Genomic DNA, 24,455 nt, shown 5'->3' with positions numbered 1-24,455 from the left:
CCTTATTCTTCAAAAGTACTCCATAAGGTATCAGTTTATTGCTAACTCACAAAGAAAAAGTGCCTTATGTCCTGGTTCATGGTCTTCATCAACATACTAACCATGAATGCCCATTAAGCCATGAGACCCACAGTTAAAAGAAAGATACCATGTTGGGAAGTCTAATCACACAGGCTTTAGATTCAATATAAATTTATTTAAAAACAACTGCTATACATAAGAGTTCTGGGCCTTTAGTAGGAGCCTCCCTGGCGACTGTTTTTTAATAGCACAGGTCAAGAAATAAAGAACAAAGTAGTGATTATAACCTAGATTCAAATCCCTTTTGTCATTAACTGATATAGGTAGATCATAAGCTTAACTTTTTCATCTGTTAAATGGGGACAGTAGTTAGTCCTGTCTCACAGAGCTTTTTCAATTTTAAGTGAAATACAGTCATGCCTCAGTTATCAGTGCAGCACTAGTTCAAGGACCCTCTGTGGATATGAAATTTCATGTATGCTCAAATCTCTCTCATAAAATGGCAGTCTGCATATAATTTATGTACCTTCTATATATTTCAAATCATCTCTAGGTTACTTTATCTAATACAGTGTAAACAGTTGTTATATTGTTATCATTTTGGGAATAATGACAAGAAAAAAAGTCTCTACATGTTCAATAGATATTTTTTTCCCATAAATATTCAATCTGTTGATGTGGAACCCAGATAAATGCTAACTGTATTTCACCTAATCTCCTTTGCATAATAAGTGCCACTAAAGAGGCTTTAGGAGAAAATAACAAGGTTTCTGGTTGTCTTTACTCAGTTGAGCCTAAAGTAGGCATAAGAAAACAAACTTGGAAAGAACAAATATAGTCTATTTTATCAAGAAGGACCCCATTTTCTCGACTGAAGATAAACTGTGGCTTACAGGCAAGTTTTAAATGGTTGGAGGAGGGAAATCAATGAATATGCTTTGTGACACATGAAATTTTATGAAACTTTCCATGTCCAATAAGCAAAGCTTTGTTGGAAAACAGCTGTGCTTATTTGTTCACCTATTGTCTATGGTTGCTTATGCACTGTAATAGTACTCAAGTTGAGTGTCACAGTTGTAGTTATAAGCCAACAAAGTCTAAAATGTTCTGGCCCTTTCAGAAAAGGCTTACTGACTCCTGCCCTAACGTCAGGATGTAAATGATCCATTTACTTGAGCAAAACTTCAAAGCTGACTTCTTTCAACTAAATGAAACAAATTCTGCCCCAATGAATAGATAATTTCCTCAGTAACAGGAAACTGAAAAGATCATTCAACCGTTACTGAGTGCCTATATGATTGTAAATACTGTATTATACCCAATTGATTGATCTGCTAGTTTATTTGCCAGTCTTTTCAATGAAGTGCAAATTCCTTGAAGGTAGGAAGAGTTATGCTGTACCAGGTTTATCACCAGTCAAGCAAAGTACTTAATTGCATAAGCAAAGTAAAATTATTTAAGGCAACCCTTTCCCAAAATATTACTAAAAACACCATTTTAGTCATTAACAGTCTGTGATTAGCATGGGGAATAGTAAATGGGACACCAAGTAATACAACTTATTTTTATTCCTTTTAACGTCCTTCATAAAAGCCCCCCTCCTATATCATCTGATACAAATGTAATTTAAAAACTATTGTCTTTTTTATAAGCAGACATAGACATCTAAAGTACCACCCCTAACCTCAAATGCCTTATTCTGGCGAGACATTGAAGGTCAAGGATAATGATCACATATTACTTGGCAACAAAAAACTATTTTCCTAGTCACATTCTGTTTCTTGTCTTTTTACCAGTTTCCAAATATTCACGGCTGTTCAAGGATGGATGAAATGCAGGAGACTTTATTTACTACACACTTAACCTAAATTAGGTAAATTAAAATGGCAAAGGTATTGTATATCAAACACTGACAGCTTTCAAGACTTAGAAAGGATTGTTATTTGCTTCTAAAAATGTTCTATTTTCCTCTGTAGGAAAATGATAGATTTTTTCCCTACCAATATTAAATAATCAAAGTACTTATGCAAAATTAATCTGCTTTTCAATGAGCAGATGACTGCTCAATTTAAATGATCTTTACAGATCTCTGAAGTTGCTATCCTGTCACTATTTCAGTGATGGATATTCAATTGAATTTTTCTGCATAAATAGTTCTGTTCAATCTAGAAATGAAGTAGTATAAGACAGATACAGTCAACAGTTCAATAAATATGCAAATTTCTAAAAGTATTAAAATGTACGTTTGGTAACAAACTATCACACACTTAGGCTTAGAAGTATTCTCAATTTTTTTTTTGAAGGAAACTTGTGTTTGATTTTTTTTTTGTTGAATGACTAGTTATTTTTCAAGTTTCTTCTTCTTTTTCTCTGGTTCATTAAGGTCGGCATTTGAAGAATCAGTAGGAATGCTTATTCCTGGTATCTAAAATAATGCAAAGAGAAAAGATGATTAGAAGCATGAAATAAGAAATAAATCTTACCATCATCTGACCCCTTCTCCCATTACTACTATGAATTTTAAAATGCTATGCGATTGGGAAGAAGGAGCTATAACGATTTTTACACTAAAGGTATATATACTTTACACACAAAATAATAGTGGTTTAGAAATGAAAATGGTAAACATGGTTTCACTAGCTAAAAAAGCTAGTCATTTGGGCAGTATGTTTGAATGAATGTATGGCTTCCTCATGTCCAATTCACCCTAGTGGAGCCACTATGATTGATAGAGAGCATCAGAGGTTTCAGGTGTGTTGTGGCTGGATGAAAGAATAATATCTTACAAAGATTTTAAGAAGCGTCAAGAAAGAATATCAAGTGAAACATACATTTGATCTTCAAAAGTGCAGTTTCTAAAACCCCTGCAGAAAAGGATTAGGCAGGAGAACTGAAAAGATCTTTGATTTTGGCAACAAGAACCTTAGGAGAATCTCAAGATGAATGAGGGAAATCAGCATATATTTGTATTCCACACTGTTTACAGGATTCTCTTTAAATTAAACAGAAATAACTATTTCCCTCTCTTTTATAAACTTTGTACTATTGTTCCATCATAATGCAGAAATTAGTAAATTTGGTCTCACCTGTGGTTCTACCAGGGCCATTCGGATTTTTTGATGCTGAAGATTAGATGAGTCTAACATGATTTTCACTTTCACTTTATCAAACACGTGGAACACTATGCCTTCTATTTTAAGTGATGGTATCTTAAAAAAATAAAACACATTTTATCATACTACCTTATTTCTTACACTTGAGGCTCCGTTCTAATTCTTTATAGTTTATCTTTCCTAATAACTTGAAAGTTTAAAAAGTACTTCAATATTAATAAGCATCTAAGTGTTCAATATGATAAAAGTTACAAATCTAGTAATCTCAAATAAATATGACCTATTTATATGCATACGTTATTCTTTCACTAAGGTGGTCCCAAAATATATTCATCAATTTCAGGATTATCACGCTACTAATTAGCAAGTTGTAGTTCTAGTAAAGGAAACCAAAGTTCTTGGACACAAATTATTATTTAAATCTTCTCTCAAAGAGTTGTAGTTGTATTTAGTTTAGGGAGACAAAAGTGTGTGATATGAGAGACACTGGGAGAAGTTAGAAACAATTTTTCCCCTGGGCATGGTGGCATTTGCCTGTGGGAGGCTAAGACATACAGGGGGATAGTAAATTCAAGGTCAACTTCAGCAACTTAGTGAGATACTCTCTCAATATAAAAACTAAAAAGGGGGCTGGGGCTGTAGCTCAGTGGTAGAGTGCATGCCTTGCACACAGGAGGAACTGAGTTCGATCCTCAGGACCACACAAAAATAAAGATATTGAATCCATCTACAACTAAAAACATTTTTTAAACAATTAAGCAGGACTGGAAACACAGCTCAGTGGTAAAGAGCCCCTGAATTCAATCCCCAGTATCCAAAAGACAAAAGCTTTCCATAAGGTATAAGCAGCCATTGCCATTTATTTCTTTATGTGTACACGAAGGGTAAAACTTTACTTACTATAGAAGAAAGAAGTCAATGACAACATTCCTATGCGGGAAGAGTTGTGAGTAAAATCATACTTTAGTCACTATAATAAAATGTAGATTTCCTGGCACATATTTAGATACACAATAAATTCTATAGGATACAGAAAATAATTTCATACTTTACAGCTACCAATTGTGAACTGTCAAAAGAAAAAATGCCTCCCTCTCCAAGAAAACAAAATATTAAAATTACTGTACCTCATCGTCATAAATAAGATGTGGCTTTGGTTTGTCCTTTTCTTCAAAAAAAACTGTACCTTCTAAACCGTACTTTGGAATTAATACCACAATAGCATTCTTTCTTACAAATAGAATATAGGCCTCTTCACTTACTATTCCTTTGCTTTTGAAAAATAACTGTAAAATAACATACAACTTTATTAAAAAAATTCTTAAGATATTTTGAAATTTACAAAAATAATTTTGAAATTAAGTAAAAAATGTACAAATTTTCTCCTAGCATCAGTAACAGAAGGCACGTACCTGGGTATGAAAAGCCACTGATGCACGTTGAGCATACTGAGCCATCTTGTGCCGGAAATTAAGATTTTTACATATATCAGCAAGCTTGTGTTTATCTGTCAACTCTGGATAAGTACAGTCAGCCCCAATAGCCACAGCCAACAGTCGATGAACAATGATGTCTGCATACCTAGATGTATAAAGAAGTAAGCACCATGGCAAATTATCATTAAAATGTCTTTTTAAAATTCAAAATTAACCATATATTACACATTCAACATATATTCATTAATCTCAGGATTCTCACCTTGCTAGTTATTAGCAAAAGTGCTGTTCTAATAGAGGAAGACAAAGTCAGCACAGATTATTGTCTAAATATTCTCAGAGTTGCAATTACATTAAGTTTAGAGTAGTAGAGAGTGTTCCAGATAAGAGATACTATAAGAAAAGAAAAATTTCCTTCCCTGAGTTATAAGCAGCCATTTATATCTTTACCTATCCACCTAGGGTAAAACTTTACATGCTATAAAATAAATAAATCCAGGACAACATAATTCTATAAGGAAAAAAATACCTTCTGATGGGAGAAGTAAAATGTGTGTATATTGGGGATGCTAAACCATAGTGATGAAAATCATTATCCATTCCAGAACAGAAGTATACAGCTTGCATCATACAGCGAGTGGCTAATATTCTCAACAGAGTATTTAGATATGGGAAAGCAGGAGATTCAGCCTGGTCCAAAGACTGAGCCAAAGACTTGGCTGTATCAGTTTTAATTTCCAAATTCTATGAATAGAAGGAAGGGGGAAAGCACAACATGAAACATTTCTTAATCAGTAGTACTATGTCTTCAAAATATAAACAGAACAAACTTTTTTTTTTATTAATAAGATAATCCAGGTTTTAACCTTTTATCCCTTAGTTGGAAGTACTTAAAATATCTGTGTAAGTGGTGATTGTTTTGTACAAAACCAAAGTTTAAAATTTCCTGAATGCATTTAAAAATACAAAAGTACCAAGACTATGACGAAACTACAATGGGGAAAAAAAAGATGGTGATAGCAGTAGTTCTATTATTTCTCAAAGTCTAGTTTGTATTTATGAATCTCTGTAGGAGTGAAGAAAATCAAAGCAGATCTGATACATTTCAGTATGTTTGGATTTTTCTCTGCAGATATTTTTCTTCCATTCAGAGTAGAGGTAAAGGTCAAAACACTGAACTTGTCAGTAAAGCCCAGTTAGTACAATGTTGTGATCTGAGGCATTTAGCTGCTTTACTCATATTTTGGGGAGCTGAAAAAAACATATTAAAACTTCCTTCCTCTACCCAAATCTTAGGAATAAACAAATAATGAGAGGAAATCTTCTAACAAATACAGTAATCCTTGGAGCAGAAAAGTTGATTTGTTTTGTGGGACATGGTAAGGATAGGTACTTTTTAAAGGACTGAACCAAAATGAGAATCCTATACCATGCTATTAAAAATAATGTCTGTTATCTAAAGCCATTCCTTCCAACCTCTCTTCTACACAGGAAAAACAGGACCTAATAATGATTCAAGGAAAACCAATGTAAGGTAGAATTAACCCAAGGGTAAAGGAAAGCCTACTAACTAGAGACAGGGTGTATGCAGGGCTGAAAAAATGATGCCCTTTCTATATTTTCCTCTTTTCCATATATGAAACACATAGCCTTCTATTAGGGACATGATAAAAAGAGTGCTTTTTGAAGGTAAAACAAATTATGTGTAAATCTCTAAAGTTAGGCAGTTCATAGAAACCATGTATAATGGACATGTATAACCATGTATGTGGGAAAGCTCTATATGTCCAGAACACTGCAAATAACTTGGTCTAGAACTTCTGACATTGGGTTAAGGAGAATTGAATGCTTCTTAAGACACTAAAAGATTTTATTAAGCAGATATGAAGGTCAGTATAGGAAAATATGAGCAAATCTAAGAGTGAGCGAGCTTTCTTTTTTTTCTTCCCTATCATAAGAACTACTGGTATATTTTCACATCAAGAAATAACAAAATTTTATGGAAATGTGAATATGTGTGTATATTTTTTTATTTATTTATTTGTTTACTTACTTATTTACTTATTTATTTTGTGGTGCTGGAGATTAAACCCAGGGTCTTGTGCATGCTAGGCAAGTGCTCTATCACTGAGCTATATTTCCAGCCTGAATATAAATTCTTTTGTGCAATGGATAGATAACAACCAAAATACAAATAATTTTTCAAACTACGGAACCTTACTTTGGACTTAGCTGCCTTAACAAGAATTTCATAATTTGATGGAGGTGGAGCAGGATGTTTTCGAAGCAAAGCATGTTCAGAAAATTCTTCATGAATTTTTTTTGCAACAGAGATATTAGCCAGTAACATGAATTCTTCCACCATGGAATTTGTTTCCCTGCCAATGGAAAAAGCATTAAACAAGAGAATCTGATACTTAAATATATCATACTTATTCACAAGTTACCTTTTCTACCAACAAGATATAGGAAGCATTTCCTATGTAAACATTCACACATGTGCACATGTATTTTTTTTTTGAGAGAGAGAGAAAGAGAGAGAGAGAGATTTTTAATATTTATTTTTTAGTTGGCGGACACAACATCTTTGTTTGTATGTGGTGCTGAGGATCAAACCCGGGCCGCACGCATGCCAGGCGAGCGCGCTACCGCTTGAGCCACATCCCCAGCCCTTTTTTTTCTTCTTAATATTTATTTATTTTTTCTAGTTTTCAGTGGACACAACATCTTTGTTTGTATGTGGTGCTGAGGATTGAACCTGGGCCGCACGCATGCCAGGTGAGTGCGCTACCGCTTGAGCCACATCCCCAGCCCCCGCACATGTATATTTTTAATACCTATGGCTCTTTCATTTCTCAGCTACTATGCTAACAAAATTTTATTATGCGTCTACAGAGTAAATCTAACTTGCCAGAGATTTTACAGATGGCATTCAAGAAAACTGAAACATTATAGACTTTATTAATATATATAAACTCTGAAATTTACTACCTTTTACTTGGTCCAAAGAACCTATCAATAAATTACTAAATTGAAAAGAACATATTTATAATAACTAATCTGGGTTCTTATTATGTATCAGACATTGTGGTACATAGATATTTATAAATACGTACACACACACACACACACACACACACACACCTGCTTTGCAGATTAGAAAATACAAGATATGCAGCATTCTCTTGTGAAAAGTCAGTGTTATCAGTATGAAAATCTGAATCTACACAATCCAACTTCAAAACTCTTGACCAAGGTGATATTGCTTTCATGCTACAGTTTTTCTATGTTCTTAGCTAGCTTTAATAAATGATCTGCATTATTTTATATGCAAGTCACTGAACATGCAGTATTCTTTCATTCATGTTTCCCGTATTACATCTAATTTCTTGATGAAATGTCTAAATTTGATTAATTTTTTAAATTTAGAAAGATCTCCAATCATAAGGGGACAATCTCTTAGACATGAGATTTTCCTTCTTAGTAGGAAGAAATGATTGATATTCTACTCTGGTTCCACTTTTGGCAACCTTTTCCTCAAGAAAGCTTTAGTATTGGGCTCATTGTTGGTACTAACATTGGAAATATTCCTGCAGACATTTCCCCCTAGGAATTTTTAAATTCTAACTCTATTGCTCTATAGCACATTCTGTTCCTAAGTAAAAATTCTGAATATATTTCAATGTTTAACCCTTGGGTTACCTATTAGAAAAGTGTGTGTGTGTGTGCATGCGTACACGTATGTTTAATTTCAGAATTACCTCATGTAAGACATGGAAAGAAGCATAAATTCTGACTTAACCAAATATATTATTGCTTCCTAAATCTTAACTAAAACAGTAACACAACATCAATAATTAATGTCCTATGAGGAAGTCCCATTATTAATCATATTTTATAGACAGAAATTAAGGCAGACAGAGGACAAATTACTTGTTGCAAGATACACGTATGGTAGCAGAAGTGGGATCCAAACCTAGATAAGTTAGGCTTCAAAGCCCTTGGTCTTGATTACTATCCTGTCGTACCTTTGTATATTTTACATTAAATACTTAAGTAATTAATCATGGCAAATCTTCTTTTATTTGCTATAACTATTATGAGTCAAGTTCTATTATATCATATACCAAAAGCAAACTGAGTCAAATTAGAAATATTTCTATTCCAATATTTCAGTTTTATATCAGAAAAACCAAAAAGAACTATAACACTTTTCTAAAGACTCCATAGGCCAAGAAAAATAAAATTCTAATAGAAGTACATATTTTGGATATGTTTTAGATATTAGATATATTAGTATATATCATTAGATATTTTATCTTAATTTTTAAGATAAAAATTTTATAAATCGCCCATCAAAAAAAATCACTTACCTAAGTTCCTTGGTTTGTAAGTCTATAGGATCATGAGTTTCACTGTCCATGTGGAATCGAATTTCTGGGGAAGAAAGAGTCAAAGCCCTAAATGAAAATTAAGAGGTAAATTAATCAAATGAGCCAATAATGGAGCAAAATTCAGAAAGTGACTCCTTTAAAACAGAAAATGACTATATCATGTGAGGAAGAATTGTTCTTCTGAGGACTTTATAACCATTCTATGAGTTTTATGTTCTATTTTCATAAATAGCTTCGTATTTTATAGCTATAAAATGAATTTAACAAGAGAGAATACCAAAACAGCAAAATCTGAGTCCTGTGCTTCTGAGAGTTTGTTTGTCTGCTTTGTAGTACTAGGGATTGAACTCAGGGACTCTCAACCACAGAGCAACATCTCCAGCTTTTCTGAGACAGGGTCTTGTTAAGTTGTCCAGGCTAGTTTCAAACTTTCAATTCTACTGTCTCAGCTTCTTAGAGTGGCTAGAGTGTACTACCATGCCCAGATGAAGGATATAAATATCTTCTGTATCCAAACTCTACAGTTTTTACTGGGCTAAGTAAATTTGCCATTACTTACAAATATAGAAAGTGACTAGCAGTATTTTATTTACTACAGAAAACAATGTATTAAAGTGGGGGACAATGAAGAGGGGCAAAAAGGACACTGCCATCATAGGCTAGTAACATCAGAAGATGCACAATCAAAAGTATATTCCACATAGATTAGCCAACAGAGAAGAGACTGATAAACCACTGATATTACAAAGAATGATGGCTATAGACATTTGAGTGTTAGGTGTCAGATAATGTACTATGTTAAGAGCTTTATATGCATGGTTCATTTAATAAGTTGGCACATTCTCTTTTGAGAAGTAAATTCTCAAGGCTACATATGAGAGTCTGATGTTTCTTTATAACTGAAGCTATTTTCATCAAGTCAGCTCCAAATCTACCTAAAACTAAAAATTTTAATAAGGCCAAGCAATCTTGGATGTCCAAGGAAAAGGAAGAAAAAAAACATAAGATGAGATGGGGTTAAGTGAAATTCTTAAGTCCTACTCTTCTTGACTCCCCTCATCTTTATTAGGAGCTCAGAAGAAATACCAGAAAGGGAAACTTAACAAATATTGTTTCCCATTTTCTTTTGTGCAAGCAGTACTTAATGAGGTTCTACATCAAATCTAATACATGTTTATTAATACATCTTGACCTAAAAAGCAAGGAATACCAATCACATTTTGAATTTTTTCTTCATACAACATTTCTTCATAGAAATGTTAATTTCTACCCAAGAGTATTAATACTTTAGGCAGCAAAAGATGTCCTATTATTATTATGATTTTTTTTACTATTGTATTTTCAATTCTCCCTAAGATTGAGAAGACGTTATACTATCTTTTACCAGTAAATGACTGTCAACTCAGAAAAAAATAAAAGCTGTTTTTGAAGTTAAAAAAATATTGTTCCCGAGTCAGGCATAGGAATACAGGTGGGTCATGTAAACTCCCCAGAAAACTGAGAAATAAGGAAAAATAAGAATGGCTCAGCATAATCCTCTAGAACAAAACAGTCTAGTTGAACTTTCTTCATTGATGAAGATGTTCTTTATCTAAAAAAGATAGTCACAAGTCACATGTGGCAACTGAACAGTGTAAATGTGGATGGTAAGACTAAGAAATTTTACGAAATTTATTTGATTTTAATGAACTTAAAAAAATTGGAGGAGGGCAGGTACCGGGGATTAAAACCAAGGGAAGTTTACCACTGAGATACATCCTTGACCCTTTTTACTTTTTTAGACAGGGTCTCACTTAGAGCCTCATTAAATTTTTGAGGCTGGCTTTGAACTTGTGATTCTCCTTCCTCAGTGTGTGCCACTGTGCTCGGCTGAACTTAGGCACATTTTTATGAAACAGAGGAGATGCAGATTTGCATCACCAACAAAAACAGTTTTAGTAACTGCTTTTGACATTATCTTAAATGGTATGAAAGATCAATATCTGAAAATCTCATGTATTTGGTTTCCACTGACAGCTGTCCTTCAAGAATCAAACTTTTTTTAACCGCTTTCCTTCAACAAGCTTGGGTTGATAGTCCTTATCTTAAACCTTTTGTAGTTAAAGAAATGTCATGATATTGGGCTAAAAGACCCTACTATGCCACTAGCTATCAGATCTTTGAGAAGATTTACCATGTAAATTTTAATCATTTAAAAAATAAAGGAGTTGAATTAAACGATTCAACTTCCAAATCAGAAAACGTACAATGTGTGAGTATAACTCAAAAATACATTTGGGGCTGGGGATGTGGCTCAAGCGGTAGCGCGCTCGCCTGGCATGCTTGCGGCCCGGGTTCTATCCTCAGCACCACATACGAACAAAGATGTTGTGTCCAACGATAAATAAAAAATAAATATTAAAAAATATATATATATTAAAAAAAATACAATGAGTACTTTACCTATATTTAAACATCTGAAAATCAATTTTCAATCTGAAAATTATTTCTCATTAAAACTGAAATAATCTGTAGAAGTCTTAAGAAGTTCTTGTCTTCATGGAATTTCTTCACAATCTTAAACTCCCAAACATCAGTCTAGAATCAAGCTAATATTTAAGAAGTAACTAAAAGAAATGGGATGTCTCTACCAAATCTCTATTAAGCCTATTAAATAGTTCATAAGTGACCATCATAAAAAACTTTAAAGAGACCAAACATTATCTTAATACTATTAAAAATAAATTAAGAAATAGCTTGATATTTTTCAAACATACCCCTTTTCAATTCTTCCTTTTTTCAGAATTTTAGCTAGTTTATTTAGTCCACGGAGACTAATGGTAATATCATCATTCACGGTTGCTGAATCAATTCTCATTTGAGCTTCAGCGTAAGTAAGAGAAGCCTAAAAAAGAAACCTTATAATTCTTAAAAATGATAAAAACTAGTTTACTATTTAAACTATATTATTTTGTCTCATATTTAAGATCCATGACTCAAAAAAACCTAAATCAATAACAAGAAAATAATCACAGCTAATATTTATGCTTCACATCTATGATTTCTAGTTAATTAAGTCTTATTTCAATTATTATACAACATAAGCAAACTTTTATTAAAACAAAGTAAACATGGCAACATTGTTAATAAATTATTTAAACTTTACTTCATAATTAAGTTGGTACATATTTAGGTAATGCTACAATAAAACAAAGGCAGGTTAGATCTATTCACTGAAATCCTTTCCAGATGTTCATTATTCCCTGACTCATGGCAAATAATTAACAATGCTGAAAGAGTCTAGACCTCATATTTTATAGGCAATCTAAAATGCTAAAATTAAGTGCCTAAAAATGGGACAAATCATAGTAGGAAAAATTTTTATCTCTAATGATAGATAATACAAATGTACAAATAGCTACTTCTGTTTCTATTTCCCTCCTGATGGAAAGCTAATCTTTCTTTAGCTTATCAAAAAAATTCGCTTCATAAGTAAAAATGAGAAACCACATAAGAAAGTGAAAACCAGTTTATTGTGTAAGGGCTGAGTTCTCCTTCTAAAAAATGTTTTTTATGTTCTCTAAATTCATAATATAATTTTGTCACACTGATCAAATTTAGGAGAATTATTAATTTATTATAATATAAAAAATAAAATGTTGGGAAAGCTTAAATAGTTTACACAATTCTATCTGTCAGTTTAACACTGCCTTTTTTCCAACCACTAATTTCCAGAACAAAAAAGAATGATACTAAATGGAAAGAAAAAAAAGGTAATTTTGGAAAACATGTCACTAGAAGGAAACAAGTTTGGCAAACATTGGGGGGACATTGGGGACAAAATGAGGGAGAATATAATGGAACCTGGGAAGTTTAAAAAAAAAAAAAAAAAAAGGTAAGGAATGAGGACAATCTGGCTCCATCTGTCTGAACACGATCTCAGGCTAGTTCTATTGGAATACAACTATAATATATAACATCACTTCTATGAGAAAATGTGTACAAGATGATGATGTCCCTGCTATTTCTCAAAACACTATTTTTAATAGGAACAACTTTAATTACTGGAGTCCCTGATTTAGGGCGTAAGATAATATATTTAGTGTTCTTAAGTATATAGGCTTTGTATGTTTCTGAATGTAAAACAACTTCCACAAAAACTATTTTTTTAATAACATCAAGAATTAAGCAAATAGGGCTGGGAATATAGCTCAGTTGGTAGAGTGCTTGCATCTACAAATCCCTTGGTTCAAACCCCACAAAAAAAAAAAAAAAAGGAAAAACAAAAAAAAGCAGCAGCAAATAAATGAAAAACAAGATTTTGTTAAAACACTGAAAAAAATTTAACTTTAAAACCTTTCAAAACAATCTAGGAAACTTGTAAAAGTATCCAAGATTTTAAACATTAGATGTGAGCAGTGAAACTAACCTTTGAATTAATTACACTTTTGGTAAATCTCGTTTTTAAAATTTCAGCATTGCGATTCATTTCCCAAATACATGAAAATGCCAGCCTATGGAGTGAAATAGACAATGACTGTTAATGGGAGTCAGTTAAAATAGTATATACATTTTTGATGAAAAAAATGCATAAATACCTGTCAACATTACACCTTAAGGAACATAAGTTAGAGCTAAGCAACTCTGGAACCATGTCAATCCTCTGTAAAAGATATAAGTAGATTCTCAGGTTACACAGCTTTTTATTTAGAGCTCTATTATCAATCAGCATTAAGACACCATGAGGAGAAAAGGAGACCTCTGGTCTTTTTTCTAGAATTAAGAAATGTCAAATGGAAAGTCTATTTGTAGAAAAGGATCTATACAAAATTGTAATGAAAGAAAACTGGACCTCAAGTCTGTAGATCTAAATGCTGCCACTAGCCACATAGCTGACCTGTGAAAGTTTCAAGTCTTTGGTCTTTATAAGTTGGTATTTATATGGAGTAGACACAAGCTACCAACTCTATGACTGGCAATGCTTGACAACAAACTACATTGTGTTTTACAAACACACACACACAGAGATAGATTAAATTTTTATGGAAAAAAGATACGGGGAGGTCTTTGACCATGAATCTAGACTAAGTGTAATCTTGCCCTCCCTTTCACAATCGTTCTATAAATTTACAGGAACCATACTTGAAGAAGAATAAATGCTACACAACAATTTATATCAACTACATCTACTTGTTATTTGGGTTACCAAATAACAAAAAATTGGAATATTTTCAGTAATTTAGGCCCCCTTATTCCATTTCCTATAGCTAAGTTATATACTATTTCAAACTGATTTTTCAGGAATCTGAAAGTGCCACTGAGTGTTCAGAGACTTTAAATTCAATACATTTACCTTTTCACAAAGATAAACCGTTGTTCCTCTCCTGGCTGATTCTTGATCTAAGGCATTTCCTGGCCTAATAAAATGGCTAACATCAGCAATATGAACACCAACCTTCAAAAGATAAAAAGATGCCAATATGCATTATTAATAGGGTAGAGATTGAATGAGAAGAAACTTAAATTGAATAAGAACTCAGTCACCTCTACCATTTCAACCTCCTGACACATGCCTATTAGTTTCTGTAACTATAACTTCATAAGAATAATTCATAAATTCTATCCTGAGTCCAAAGAATTATATTTAGTTAAGAATGTTACTACTAGTACAACATGAATACCTCCAAGTTTCCATTTTTGAGTTCTCTACAATGTAGAGCATCATCTATATCAGTACATCCTGGTGGGTCCACACTACACACACACAGATGCCTCAGGTCTTCCCGGTTTTTCATGTCCTAGATCATACAATATTATAAATGAGTAAGTAAGTAAATAAGTAAATAAATAAATAAATTCCATAGTATAAATGCAAAACAACCCTTGTAAAATCAGTATCTCCATTCAAAATAACTTGGCTTTAATTTAGTGATGACAATCATGCATGACTTCTAACCAAGTGTTTCTCTGCTTTTGAAAAATTTTAAATACACTAGTGTCGGCCTCCTAGAAAAGTTCATTTTCAGTTAAAATGCAAATGATTGTGCTGCAACTAAATATGGTAGAGAAGGGACCACAGTTTTTACATATTTAAATACACATGTAGAAATTAAAAATAGTTAGGATAATATATAAAGTCACTATGAATTCTTTCAACTTACTTTTTCAGTAATGCTCCAGGGCATCTTTGGCAGAAAGCTAAGAACAGCCTGGGAAAAGGGCTGATGAGGAACATCATGCTCAAGTAATAAAACTTCTGTTTCCGTCTCCTTCTCTCCAACATCACCTAAATTTCTTACAAAGTGTCCCTAAAACCAAAAGGTGTTATTAGAAAGGCCTATTTTACTGCTATCTTGCATTTTTATGATGTTAAATTCTTCAGTATTTTACATATCACCTCAGTATTCTTAATTTTCCTATAGTAACTTCTTAAAAATGAAACTCTGGTAAATTAAAACTGAACATGACAAGACTTCTCAACTGATTTATGATGGAAACTTCATGAGGGCCCACTTTTTATATCATAGAACATGTTTCCTATTAATTTATAAGTTTAAAATGTGCTTCAAAAGCAAGTTTCTAAATTTGATTAAAATCTATTCAGACTAAAACACTTTTTTCATGTACACAATCACTAAAAGTTATTTGGTAATTTGGATAAAAGTAACTACATGATTTCCACTGGAATTTCATAAAATTGATCTTGAAATCAGAAATGCTACTTACCAGGTAACTTGTTGAAATATTCCTAATTTTTTTTTTTTTAATTTTTTTGTAGTTGTAAATGGATAGAATGCCTTTATTTTATTACTTTTTAAATTTTTATGTGGTGCTGAGGATTGAACCCAGTGCATCACGCATGCTAGGCAAGTGCTCTGCCACTGAGCTACAGCCCAAGCCCCTAAATTTCTATCCTATATAGATTCTATTTTCATGAAAAGAAACAATATTACTCACAAATTGTTGATTAAATACCATAAGATAAAATTAATACTTTAAGCTTACATTTGGATATCTGGAATTTCTGGGCCATCCATCAATAGCAACAATAATTCTCCGTCCTTCTAATGTAGAAGCCTGTCTTGTTTCTATCCGAATTCGAGGGATTCTCTTATCAGCTGGTGTAAAGAGATGTCTTCTAGACTAGAGAAAATTATGGAAAAAGTTTGTTCGTTTGTTTGTAGTGCCAAACATTAACCCCAGAAATGTGCTGCATGATAAGGAAGCACTCTCTCCACTGAGCTACACCCCAAGTCCCAGAAAAAGATTTTATATACACACCCATACTCTGGGAATAGGGACAAAGTGAAGTCTCTAAATCCTACTAAATGTCTATAACTTTTTAATAGTTAACATGCTCTTTACTTACCTCCTTAATATCAGACTTGGAAAGCATGCCACAATATGGTCTCCAATTCCTTTTTATTATTCCTACAACTCTACCTGTAGGCTTTAACATTTTTTCATTTACAGCAGTCTTAAGCTGAGATATAAAAAAGAAAACCTTCAGTTATTTTTCCTCTAGGCATAATGAGGTATTCTCTTCAAAATTAGCATATGTACATGGATGCTAATTCATTCAGGTAGTAAGTAAATTATGACATTAAACTACAGAATCTTTATGCTTCAAAATTCTAGGTGGAGTATGCCAAAACAAACTACAAAAACTGTTCCATGATAAGAAGACATACAGAAATGAATTTTTTAAAAAATAGATATATCAAAACTTATTCTTTTTAGGTTTTAATATGAGAATTTAGTGACCAAAACAAGTCTAGGAAGTATACACTAGGATTTTAGATCTAGTTCACACTAATTAGCTAAGGTATATGGTTATGATGACTAGTTCACATTGAACTCATTAATTCACTAAAAAAGATACATCTTCAAATGGTCTTCCATATTCAAAATAAAAACTCAAGTAAGTAATGTCTATGATTTTAAATAGGTCTTCTTCTGGAATTTCACCTCTAACACACTCCAAAGGCCTGAATTTACCAATGACAATATTATAGTAAGACTCCAAAGAACTAAATATAACTGATGAGAATAGAAGAACTACAAATGTTGTATGTTTTTCCAATTATATTATTCTTATAATTATAAAATGGAAAATAAATAGGTCATATCAAGTAGACTTAGCTCCTAAGAAACAGTTGAACACATTCTCTTCCTAATAAATATGGTAGGGTACTAAAGATGAAATAATTAAATAGGCAAGAACACAAGGCTCAGAAGCACATTATGCTGATGGAATTTGAACATTACATAAAACATTTCAGAAAATTTTAAATTTATATTTACTTAAACATCATTATTTAAACCTTTAGATTGCATACTTGAATGTCAAAGATTCCCAGTTTTATTCCAAATTGATAGTCTTTTTGTATTTAAGCCCATTTGAGTAAATTAAGACATTAAAACAAATTATATGATTCAAAAAAAAAATTAACAATATGACATTTACTAAACTTTCACAACTATAATTTCATTTAATAATTCTGAAAACAACGAAATTGTCCAAAGGTGACATGTGAAATAATACTACAAAGTTATACAGGAAAAAAAAAAAATTCTTGATTTCATACCATTCGTTCTCTCTCCTCTTCTTTTTCCACATTGTCTTCATTTTGCCCTTCATCTTGTAAAACCACAGAAGATGGTGCCACCCACTGACTCTTAGGAAAAAGCTCAACAGCTACAATATCTTCATGAACAGCTCGATTTAAATGTTTAAGTCCTTGTAAGATTATCTGTTTAAGACAACAAACGGCAAATGCCCAGATATCTTAATGGAAAAAACAGAAAGGCTGTTTAATATGTTTATATATATTCTAAACATCTCTAGGTAATCTCTATTTCTTATAATGTTCCTTTGTCCCATACCTTTAATTTTTAAATATTAAGTAGAAAAAACACAGGTCAGAAAATAAGGGTTGTGTTCATGACTCCAAAATAACTTACAACAGTACCAAGAGACTTGGGACTATTTCTTAAACTCTAAATCTCAGGGTTCTTACCAGCAAAATGAAAAAAGAATAACTTGTCATCTATTTGGCTGAATATTAAATAAAATATTACATGCAAAGAGTAAGAAGAGTATCTGACAAACTGTGAGTACTCTAATAAATGGCTGATATTTGCATAAGTGTGGAAAGCACTCTATGTTATGCAAATAGTATTTATCATAACTGGTCATAATAAATATGGAAGTATCTCATTTTTGTTATTTGATGGATTAGCTTATTATTCTCTTAAAACTGGATTAATAGTTTTCAATAATCAATTTCCTAAAGAAATGACTAATTGTACTAGTTGTATTTATGACTTTCTTTAGCTGATAAACCGGGAAGGCAAATTTGAACTCTCATACAAAATTTTAAATACTTATTCAATAAGAGAATGATCAAAAAATATCTCCATGTATATGGAATTTATACTCGCCTCTTTATTTTCTTCAGTGTCTCCATGAATCCATACAGTAGCTTCTAAATAATTTTCCCTGCTAGCTCTAAATGTTCCTTGAAGGTATATACCAGATTTTATGCCTTGTTGTAGCTTACTTAGGGGAAGATGCTCTGAAAATATAATTTTCCCACTTTCTATTTCTTTCTGTGAAATAAGCAAACCAAAAATTGCAGTTAAGTTTTCTGCTTGTTCAGTAAACAACTGTCATTAATATCAGGTAATTAAAGGAAAATTCACATTGTGGTATATACAACTTATTAGGGTTTGGATGAGATATCCCCGCAAACGCCTTTTGTTAATGCAGGAATGTTCAGAGGTAAAGTAATTCAACTATAAGAGCTATAACCTAACCAGTCCAAACTAGTTTGAATAGACTGATTGGTGGTACCTGTGGGCAGGTGGGCATGGCTAGCGAGGTGGGTAAATGGGGGTTGCCCTAACAGGGTTGTCTGTCCTGCAGGATGTCTTCCCTTTTCTCTTTACCCCTTTCTGCTTCCTGGCTGCTACAAAATGAGGAGACTTACTCTACTGTGCCCCTTTAGCTGTGACATCCTGCCTCACCATGGGCCCAGAGCAATGGAGTTGGGAGTCTATGAACTGAGACCTCTGAAACCATGAGCCCCAAATAAACTTTTCCTCCTCTAAGTTGTTCTTACTGTGTATCTTGTTCACAGAGACAAAAAGATGACTAACACACAACTCCATGAATTTGAGACTATAGCACAGTATTTCAGACCACTGCTACCCAAGACAACTTTTTGTGATAAAGGAAATATTCTTTTCGTTATGTTTAATATAGTAGCCACTAGGCACAAGTTTCTTTTGAACGACTGAAAGATGGATAGTACAACTGAGAAACTGAATTTTTAAAGCTGAATTAAATTTAAACACCCACATGCAACTAATGGCTACATATTAGACAGGGCAATCCTAAATCTATATTCCAACAATCAAGACTAGCTTTTATCTTTTCTCTTCCTTTTAGTTTCATAAAGCAGCTGGTTAAAGACAAGCAGGAATGGAAAAATAGTTGTAAAGATGGGATGTATCAGCCAAGCACAGTGATACACTCATATAATTCCCATAGAAGACATTTCAAAAATTACTGACCTCCAGAATAAATTGTAGGTCCTCATTATCTGGTCCCCTCTCCTTTTGTTTTATTTCTTCTTATGATATCCCTCCCTCTTCTTCTGAGATCTTTACTGTCTGCTTTGTCTACCACTTCTTTATAAATAACCACTATGTATACACAAATCAGCCATGGGCATCATTCATTTTTTCATTTCAAAAAAAAAGAAAGGGCTGGGGATGTGGCTCAGTGGCAGAGCGCTTACCTCCCATATGTGAGGTGCTGGGTTCGATCCTCAGTACCACAAAAAAATAAATAAACAAAATATACTGTATCCATCTACAACTAAAAGAAAAATTAAAAAAAATAGAGCCACCATGTGCCAGGCCCTATTTTAAAAAGTTTACATTTAGGAATTGCATTCCAATAAGCCTATTACAATCACTCTTGTTATATATAACACAATAAACAATTTTATTCAAATTCTAGCTTACTGACTCATATTCCAATTTTTAAATTTGGTAACTGTAAGTCTCATATCTCAAGGAGGCTATTTTAATATTTTCACTTTTCAAAAACAAAAGAAATTGGCCAGGTGCAATGATGTATGCCTATAATCCCAGTGGCTTGGGATTATAAAGCCAGTTTCAGCAAAAGTGAGGGCACTAAGCAACTCAATGAGACCCTGTCTCTAAATAAAATACAAGACAGGGCTGGGGATGTGGCTCAGTGGTTGAGTGCTCCTGAGTTCAATATCTAATACCCAACAAACAAACCAAACAAACAAAATTGAAACATACCCCTTCTTCAGATAAACAAGCAAGACGATCTATGAGTTCAGGGTTAGCAGTGAGGCTCTTTACATATTCTTCACCTGAAAATTAAGTTGACATTGTTCTTAATTAATTCAAATGTCTTTTTCCCTTAGCTATGAAAGATCATGAAAAATCTTATTTCTGACACTGTCAATCTGAAATTAAAAATGAATCTTTTGATATGGTCCTGTCTCAGAAGCATCAGTAGGTCCAGTATATTGCAAGTCGACTGCAAATAGTAAGGGAAAAATTAACAGTTAATGAACACAACAACTGACTTGACTTAAAAAAACTCTGAGAAATTAAAAAATGAAAAAAAAAATCACATGCAATTATATGGGAAAATGAAAATATTATATAGTCAAGTGAACATCTGACCATAGGCCTGATCATAATTTTTACATACAATTAATTATAAGCATGCAGTAATGGCTTCTACTTTTAGACTTACAGGTGAAAGCTGGTATTCCTTCTTCAACAGCTTTCTCTTTGTTTTTCCTGTCATTGGTTATAAAGATAACTTGTAGCTGATTTTCTGCTGACATTTTCTTCAAATGTTCATTGTACCATTTTGCTGCTACTCGAATGGCTCTATCATTTCTGTCATTAGCATTTTCTCCCTGTTCTTGTTCTACATAGGTTTCTCTAAATGTAAAGAAAAGGGAAAATGAAATGAAGGAAACGAATAGAAACAAAGATGTAAAAACTACGAGGACACAAATGTTCAACCACTAAACTGAAAAGTCAATAGTGCATCTATTTCACTTGGATGTATAAACTTAGGCTTCAGAAAATCAACAGGATCCTTACTGGTATGATTTTTCTTTTTTTAATACCTACCTTCTAGTTGTAGTTGGATACAACACCTTTATTTTATTTATTTTTATGTGGTGCTGAGGATTGAACCCAGGGCCCCATATGTGCTATGCAGGCACTCAACCACTGAGCCACAATCCCAGCCCACGCTGTTATAATTTTTTAATTAATTGTTTTATTTATATATGACAATGGAATGCATTATATTTCTTATTATACATTTAGAGCACAATTTTTCATATCTCTGGTTGTATACAAAATATATTCACAAAGTATATTCGTGTCTTCATACATGTACTTTGGATAATAATGTCCATCACATTCCACCATCATTTCTAACCTCATGCCCCCTCTCTTCCCTTCCCACCCCTCTGCCCTATCTAGAGTTCCTCTATTCCTCCCATGCTCCCCTTCCCTATCCCACTATGCATCAGCCTCCTTATATCAGAGAAAACAACCCCAGCCCACACTGGTATAATTCTTTAAAATATTTTTTACTAGTTGGTGATGGACCTTTACTTATTTATCTATTTATCTATCTATTTACTTATTTGTATGTGGTGCTGAGAATCGAACCCAGGGCCTCACACATGGTAGGCAAGCGTTCTACCACTGAGCCACAACCCCAGCCCCATGATTTTAAGACAACAATTTGCTTGTAATAGAAGAAAATTATACTATTAATGGGACAATAAAAAGGCTCAGAAAATTTTATTTTACAAAAAGAAAAATTCAAGGCCAGAATTAATAATCTTAAGTTGGGACAGTGAATAATAGTTCACTACAATAAACTAATAAAACTTTGCAGATCTGATGAGATGTTATTCAAACTATACTACAAATAATTTGATTAGATGATTTATGGTCATGTGATTCCAGTCATTAAATATATACTCTGTGTAAATTATCCATGTAAACACTTAATAAATGGTCAAGGCTCTCTAAAGACTAAAAGAGCAGACAGAGATGATTGTATTTCTCTTCTAAGTCTTCCACTCTGAGCTCCCAAGTATATGAACACACTTATCTACTTCTTTAAATCTGTTCTTCAAAGTCAGACTGAAGCATAACAACAAAATTCAGTACACTACTCTCTAGTGTTTAAAGATAATAAATTCAGTTTTAGAATTTTAGACTTATTTATATTGATAATAGAATTATTTTATTCCCCACCATATACTTGCTAGTGCTTTAATCTAATCAATGAGCAACATGGTCATAAATTTGAATTTGGTTTTACTAAGACTTGAGTAATAAAATCTCAGGTGTAATTTGCCTAGTGTCCTAAGAGTCTTCCCATCAATTCTAGCATTGTTAAGTCCTATTCACAGCACTTGAGCTAACAAAATTGCTAACCACTGGTTAGAAACCAGATGAATATGTCCCACAAATACTTGGTCTTTTAGTACTAAAAACAAATTATGTTTCTGTTTCTGGATTTCAAAGAAGTGCAAGGATCACGAAGTCTATAGTGCTTTAGTGATAACCTTTAGGAGAGCAATATTTAATTTGGGGATAAGAGAAATTTGAGAAATTAGATTTTTTCAAAATTTTGCATAATTTGATGGATTTTGTTACTAGACTCTATATTCTAATGCAGTGGTTCTCAATCAGGGGTTGAATTTGTCCCTAGGGGGCATTGGGCAATATTTGGAGACATTCTGAGTTGTTACAACATGGTGGTGGTGGTAGGGGAATTGCTATTAGCAACAATCAAATAGAAGCAAAGGAGCTGCATCCTATAATGTATAAGACAGCCATACCACAATAAAATATTATTAAGTTCAAAATGTCAATAGTATTGAGGCTAAGAAACTATGATGAACCCAGTAAAAGTATCTCCTTTACAAAATTATATTTTATCATGCTATGTTGGTTATTCACATATTATGGTATTCCAGGAACCTATGCAAATCTCATCTTCCAAGAGTCCACTCACTGTTCAACTCAGGCTAAAACCAAATTGAAATAAATACATTTTGGAAGTAAAAGTAACTATTACAGGCTAAACGCCAGTATATTCTAGTTTTAGGCTTGACCTCACCAATGCTAATGTGACCTTAGTGAGATCCACTTAGCATTATTTTCCACACAGCTGTGTAAGACCCAAATAGCACATAAAACCATCATAAACCTTTGACAATGTCACAAATTACTAACATGAATTTTCTATCACATTTAGCTAATTTTGTGAAATTTAACATAATTTTTCTCTTACCTATGGTGCTCATTAGTGAATGTATAAAAATGCTTTTCCTGGTTATTAGTCACATCCCGGATTCTTTTATATACAGGAGCACTCCTATTTCTCACTTCTTGGAGAACCGTTTGTAGTACAATTACATTCCTGATGGCTGGGTCCTCAAGAACATCAATCTTTGAAAAATAAAAGTGTTAATTCTTCCTATATTCATTTATAAACTGTTTCGGTCAAACAACACCTTGTCGGTTTAAAAATACTGACTTGACATTAAGCCAAGGAATTATTTTGCTTTTAAAAAAAAGTGACAAGCAACTCTCAACCCTTCAGGCCTAATTGAGAAGAGCACACGTAAACAGACCATTCACAAAACTTCGTAGAATTAAGGCTATTAATAAAGAAATATGTTGGCCCACATAGTTTTTGTTCGTAGGCACTTACAAGCTGCCTGGGGGTCGCAAGCTGGAAGCCTCAGAAGCCCAGGTCCCCGGCTTCCAGGCACTTATAATCTAAGGAAGGTAGAAGAGACACCAGGAGTTAGAAAATTAACGTGTCTAAAATAAGACTCCAAAACCGAAAAAAAGGGAAAAATAAAGAAAAAGGCATAAGGAAAAGAACTTCAGCCTGGGAAAACGGAAGTGAGGGTCCCTAAGGGGCTTGGCTCTCCAAAGTACGAGGTACTGCCAAAGACCCTCCTCCCTGAGCCTCAGTTTCCCTATCTGCCACGCCCCCTCGTCCTGGGAAGGCGAGCGATACGCCCTTCGTGCTCCAGCCGACGCACCTGATGCAGTAAAACGTTGGTGTCGGGCAGCAAGTAGTGCGGCCGCGGCCAGAGACTGCTCGCGGGGTCCTGGGGCAGAGGCTCCAAAGCCGGTCCACCGTGCGCCCCGCCGCACGCCGCGCACCCAGGCGCTCCGCAGCCTATGTCATCCCTCAGGTAGTGCTCGCGTACGATCTTCATGACGCCGCCCGCCCGGGTCTTTTTCAAGAACGTCTTGGATTTGAGCATCTTGCCTCGCGAAGTAGAATCCCGACCCCACGCAGAATCCCAGCTCCCACAACACTCTTCCGGAGAAAGAAGCTTCAAACCACGAGCCCGGTCGCACGACTATACCTCACCCAGAGGTTCGCCGCTTCCCGC

The 24,455-nt window shown here is 33.6% G+C and overlaps 1 protein-coding gene across 1 annotated transcript; it reads right to left on the bottom strand.

The window, feature by feature from the left end:
• Positions 1-175: 175 nt before the first annotated feature.
• On the bottom strand, positions 176-24,455 carry Dis3 (DIS3 homolog, exosome endoribonuclease and 3'-5' exoribonuclease). The gene is made up of 21 exons (XM_027938053.2): positions 24,096-24,455; positions 23,333-23,490; positions 20,750-20,943; positions 20,284-20,357; positions 18,388-18,555; positions 17,532-17,696; positions 16,313-16,426; positions 15,949-16,086; positions 15,105-15,251; positions 14,625-14,741; positions 14,297-14,398; positions 13,542-13,606; positions 13,373-13,457; positions 11,721-11,848; positions 8,944-9,030; positions 6,792-6,948; positions 5,100-5,314; positions 4,547-4,715; positions 4,262-4,420; positions 3,108-3,230; positions 176-2,446 (listed from the first exon to the last, which is right to left on the bottom strand). The coding sequence occupies exons 1-21, from the start codon at positions 24,321-24,323 to the stop codon at positions 2,363-2,365; spliced, it is 2,877 nt and encodes a 958-aa protein (XP_027793854.1). The 5' UTR covers positions 24,324-24,455; the 3' UTR covers positions 176-2,362.

This window comes from Marmota flaviventris, chromosome 4 (genome assembly GCF_047511675.1).
Source record: "Marmota flaviventris isolate mMarFla1 chromosome 4, mMarFla1.hap1, whole genome shotgun sequence".
Lineage (NCBI taxonomy): Eukaryota > Metazoa > Chordata > Mammalia > Rodentia > Sciuridae > Marmota > Marmota flaviventris.
The sequence above is the reverse complement of the archived record's forward strand: the minus strand, read 5'-3'. Positions and strand labels throughout refer to the sequence as shown.

Excerpts from the sequence above, each read along its gene's own strand:
- Dis3 (XM_027938053.2), bottom strand. The coding sequence starts at position 24,323 with ATGCTCAAATCCAAGACGTTCTTGAAAAAGACCCGGGCGGGCGGCGTC. Across the intron at positions 16,087-16,312 it reads CCAAGTCTGATATTAAGGAG|TCTAGAAGACATCTCTTTAC; the intron begins GTAAGTAAAGAG and ends AATTTTCTCTAG. Across the intron at positions 4,716-5,099 it reads TTTACTTCTCCCATCAGAAG|GTATGCAGACATCATTGTTC; the intron begins GTATTTTTTTCC and ends TTATACATCTAG.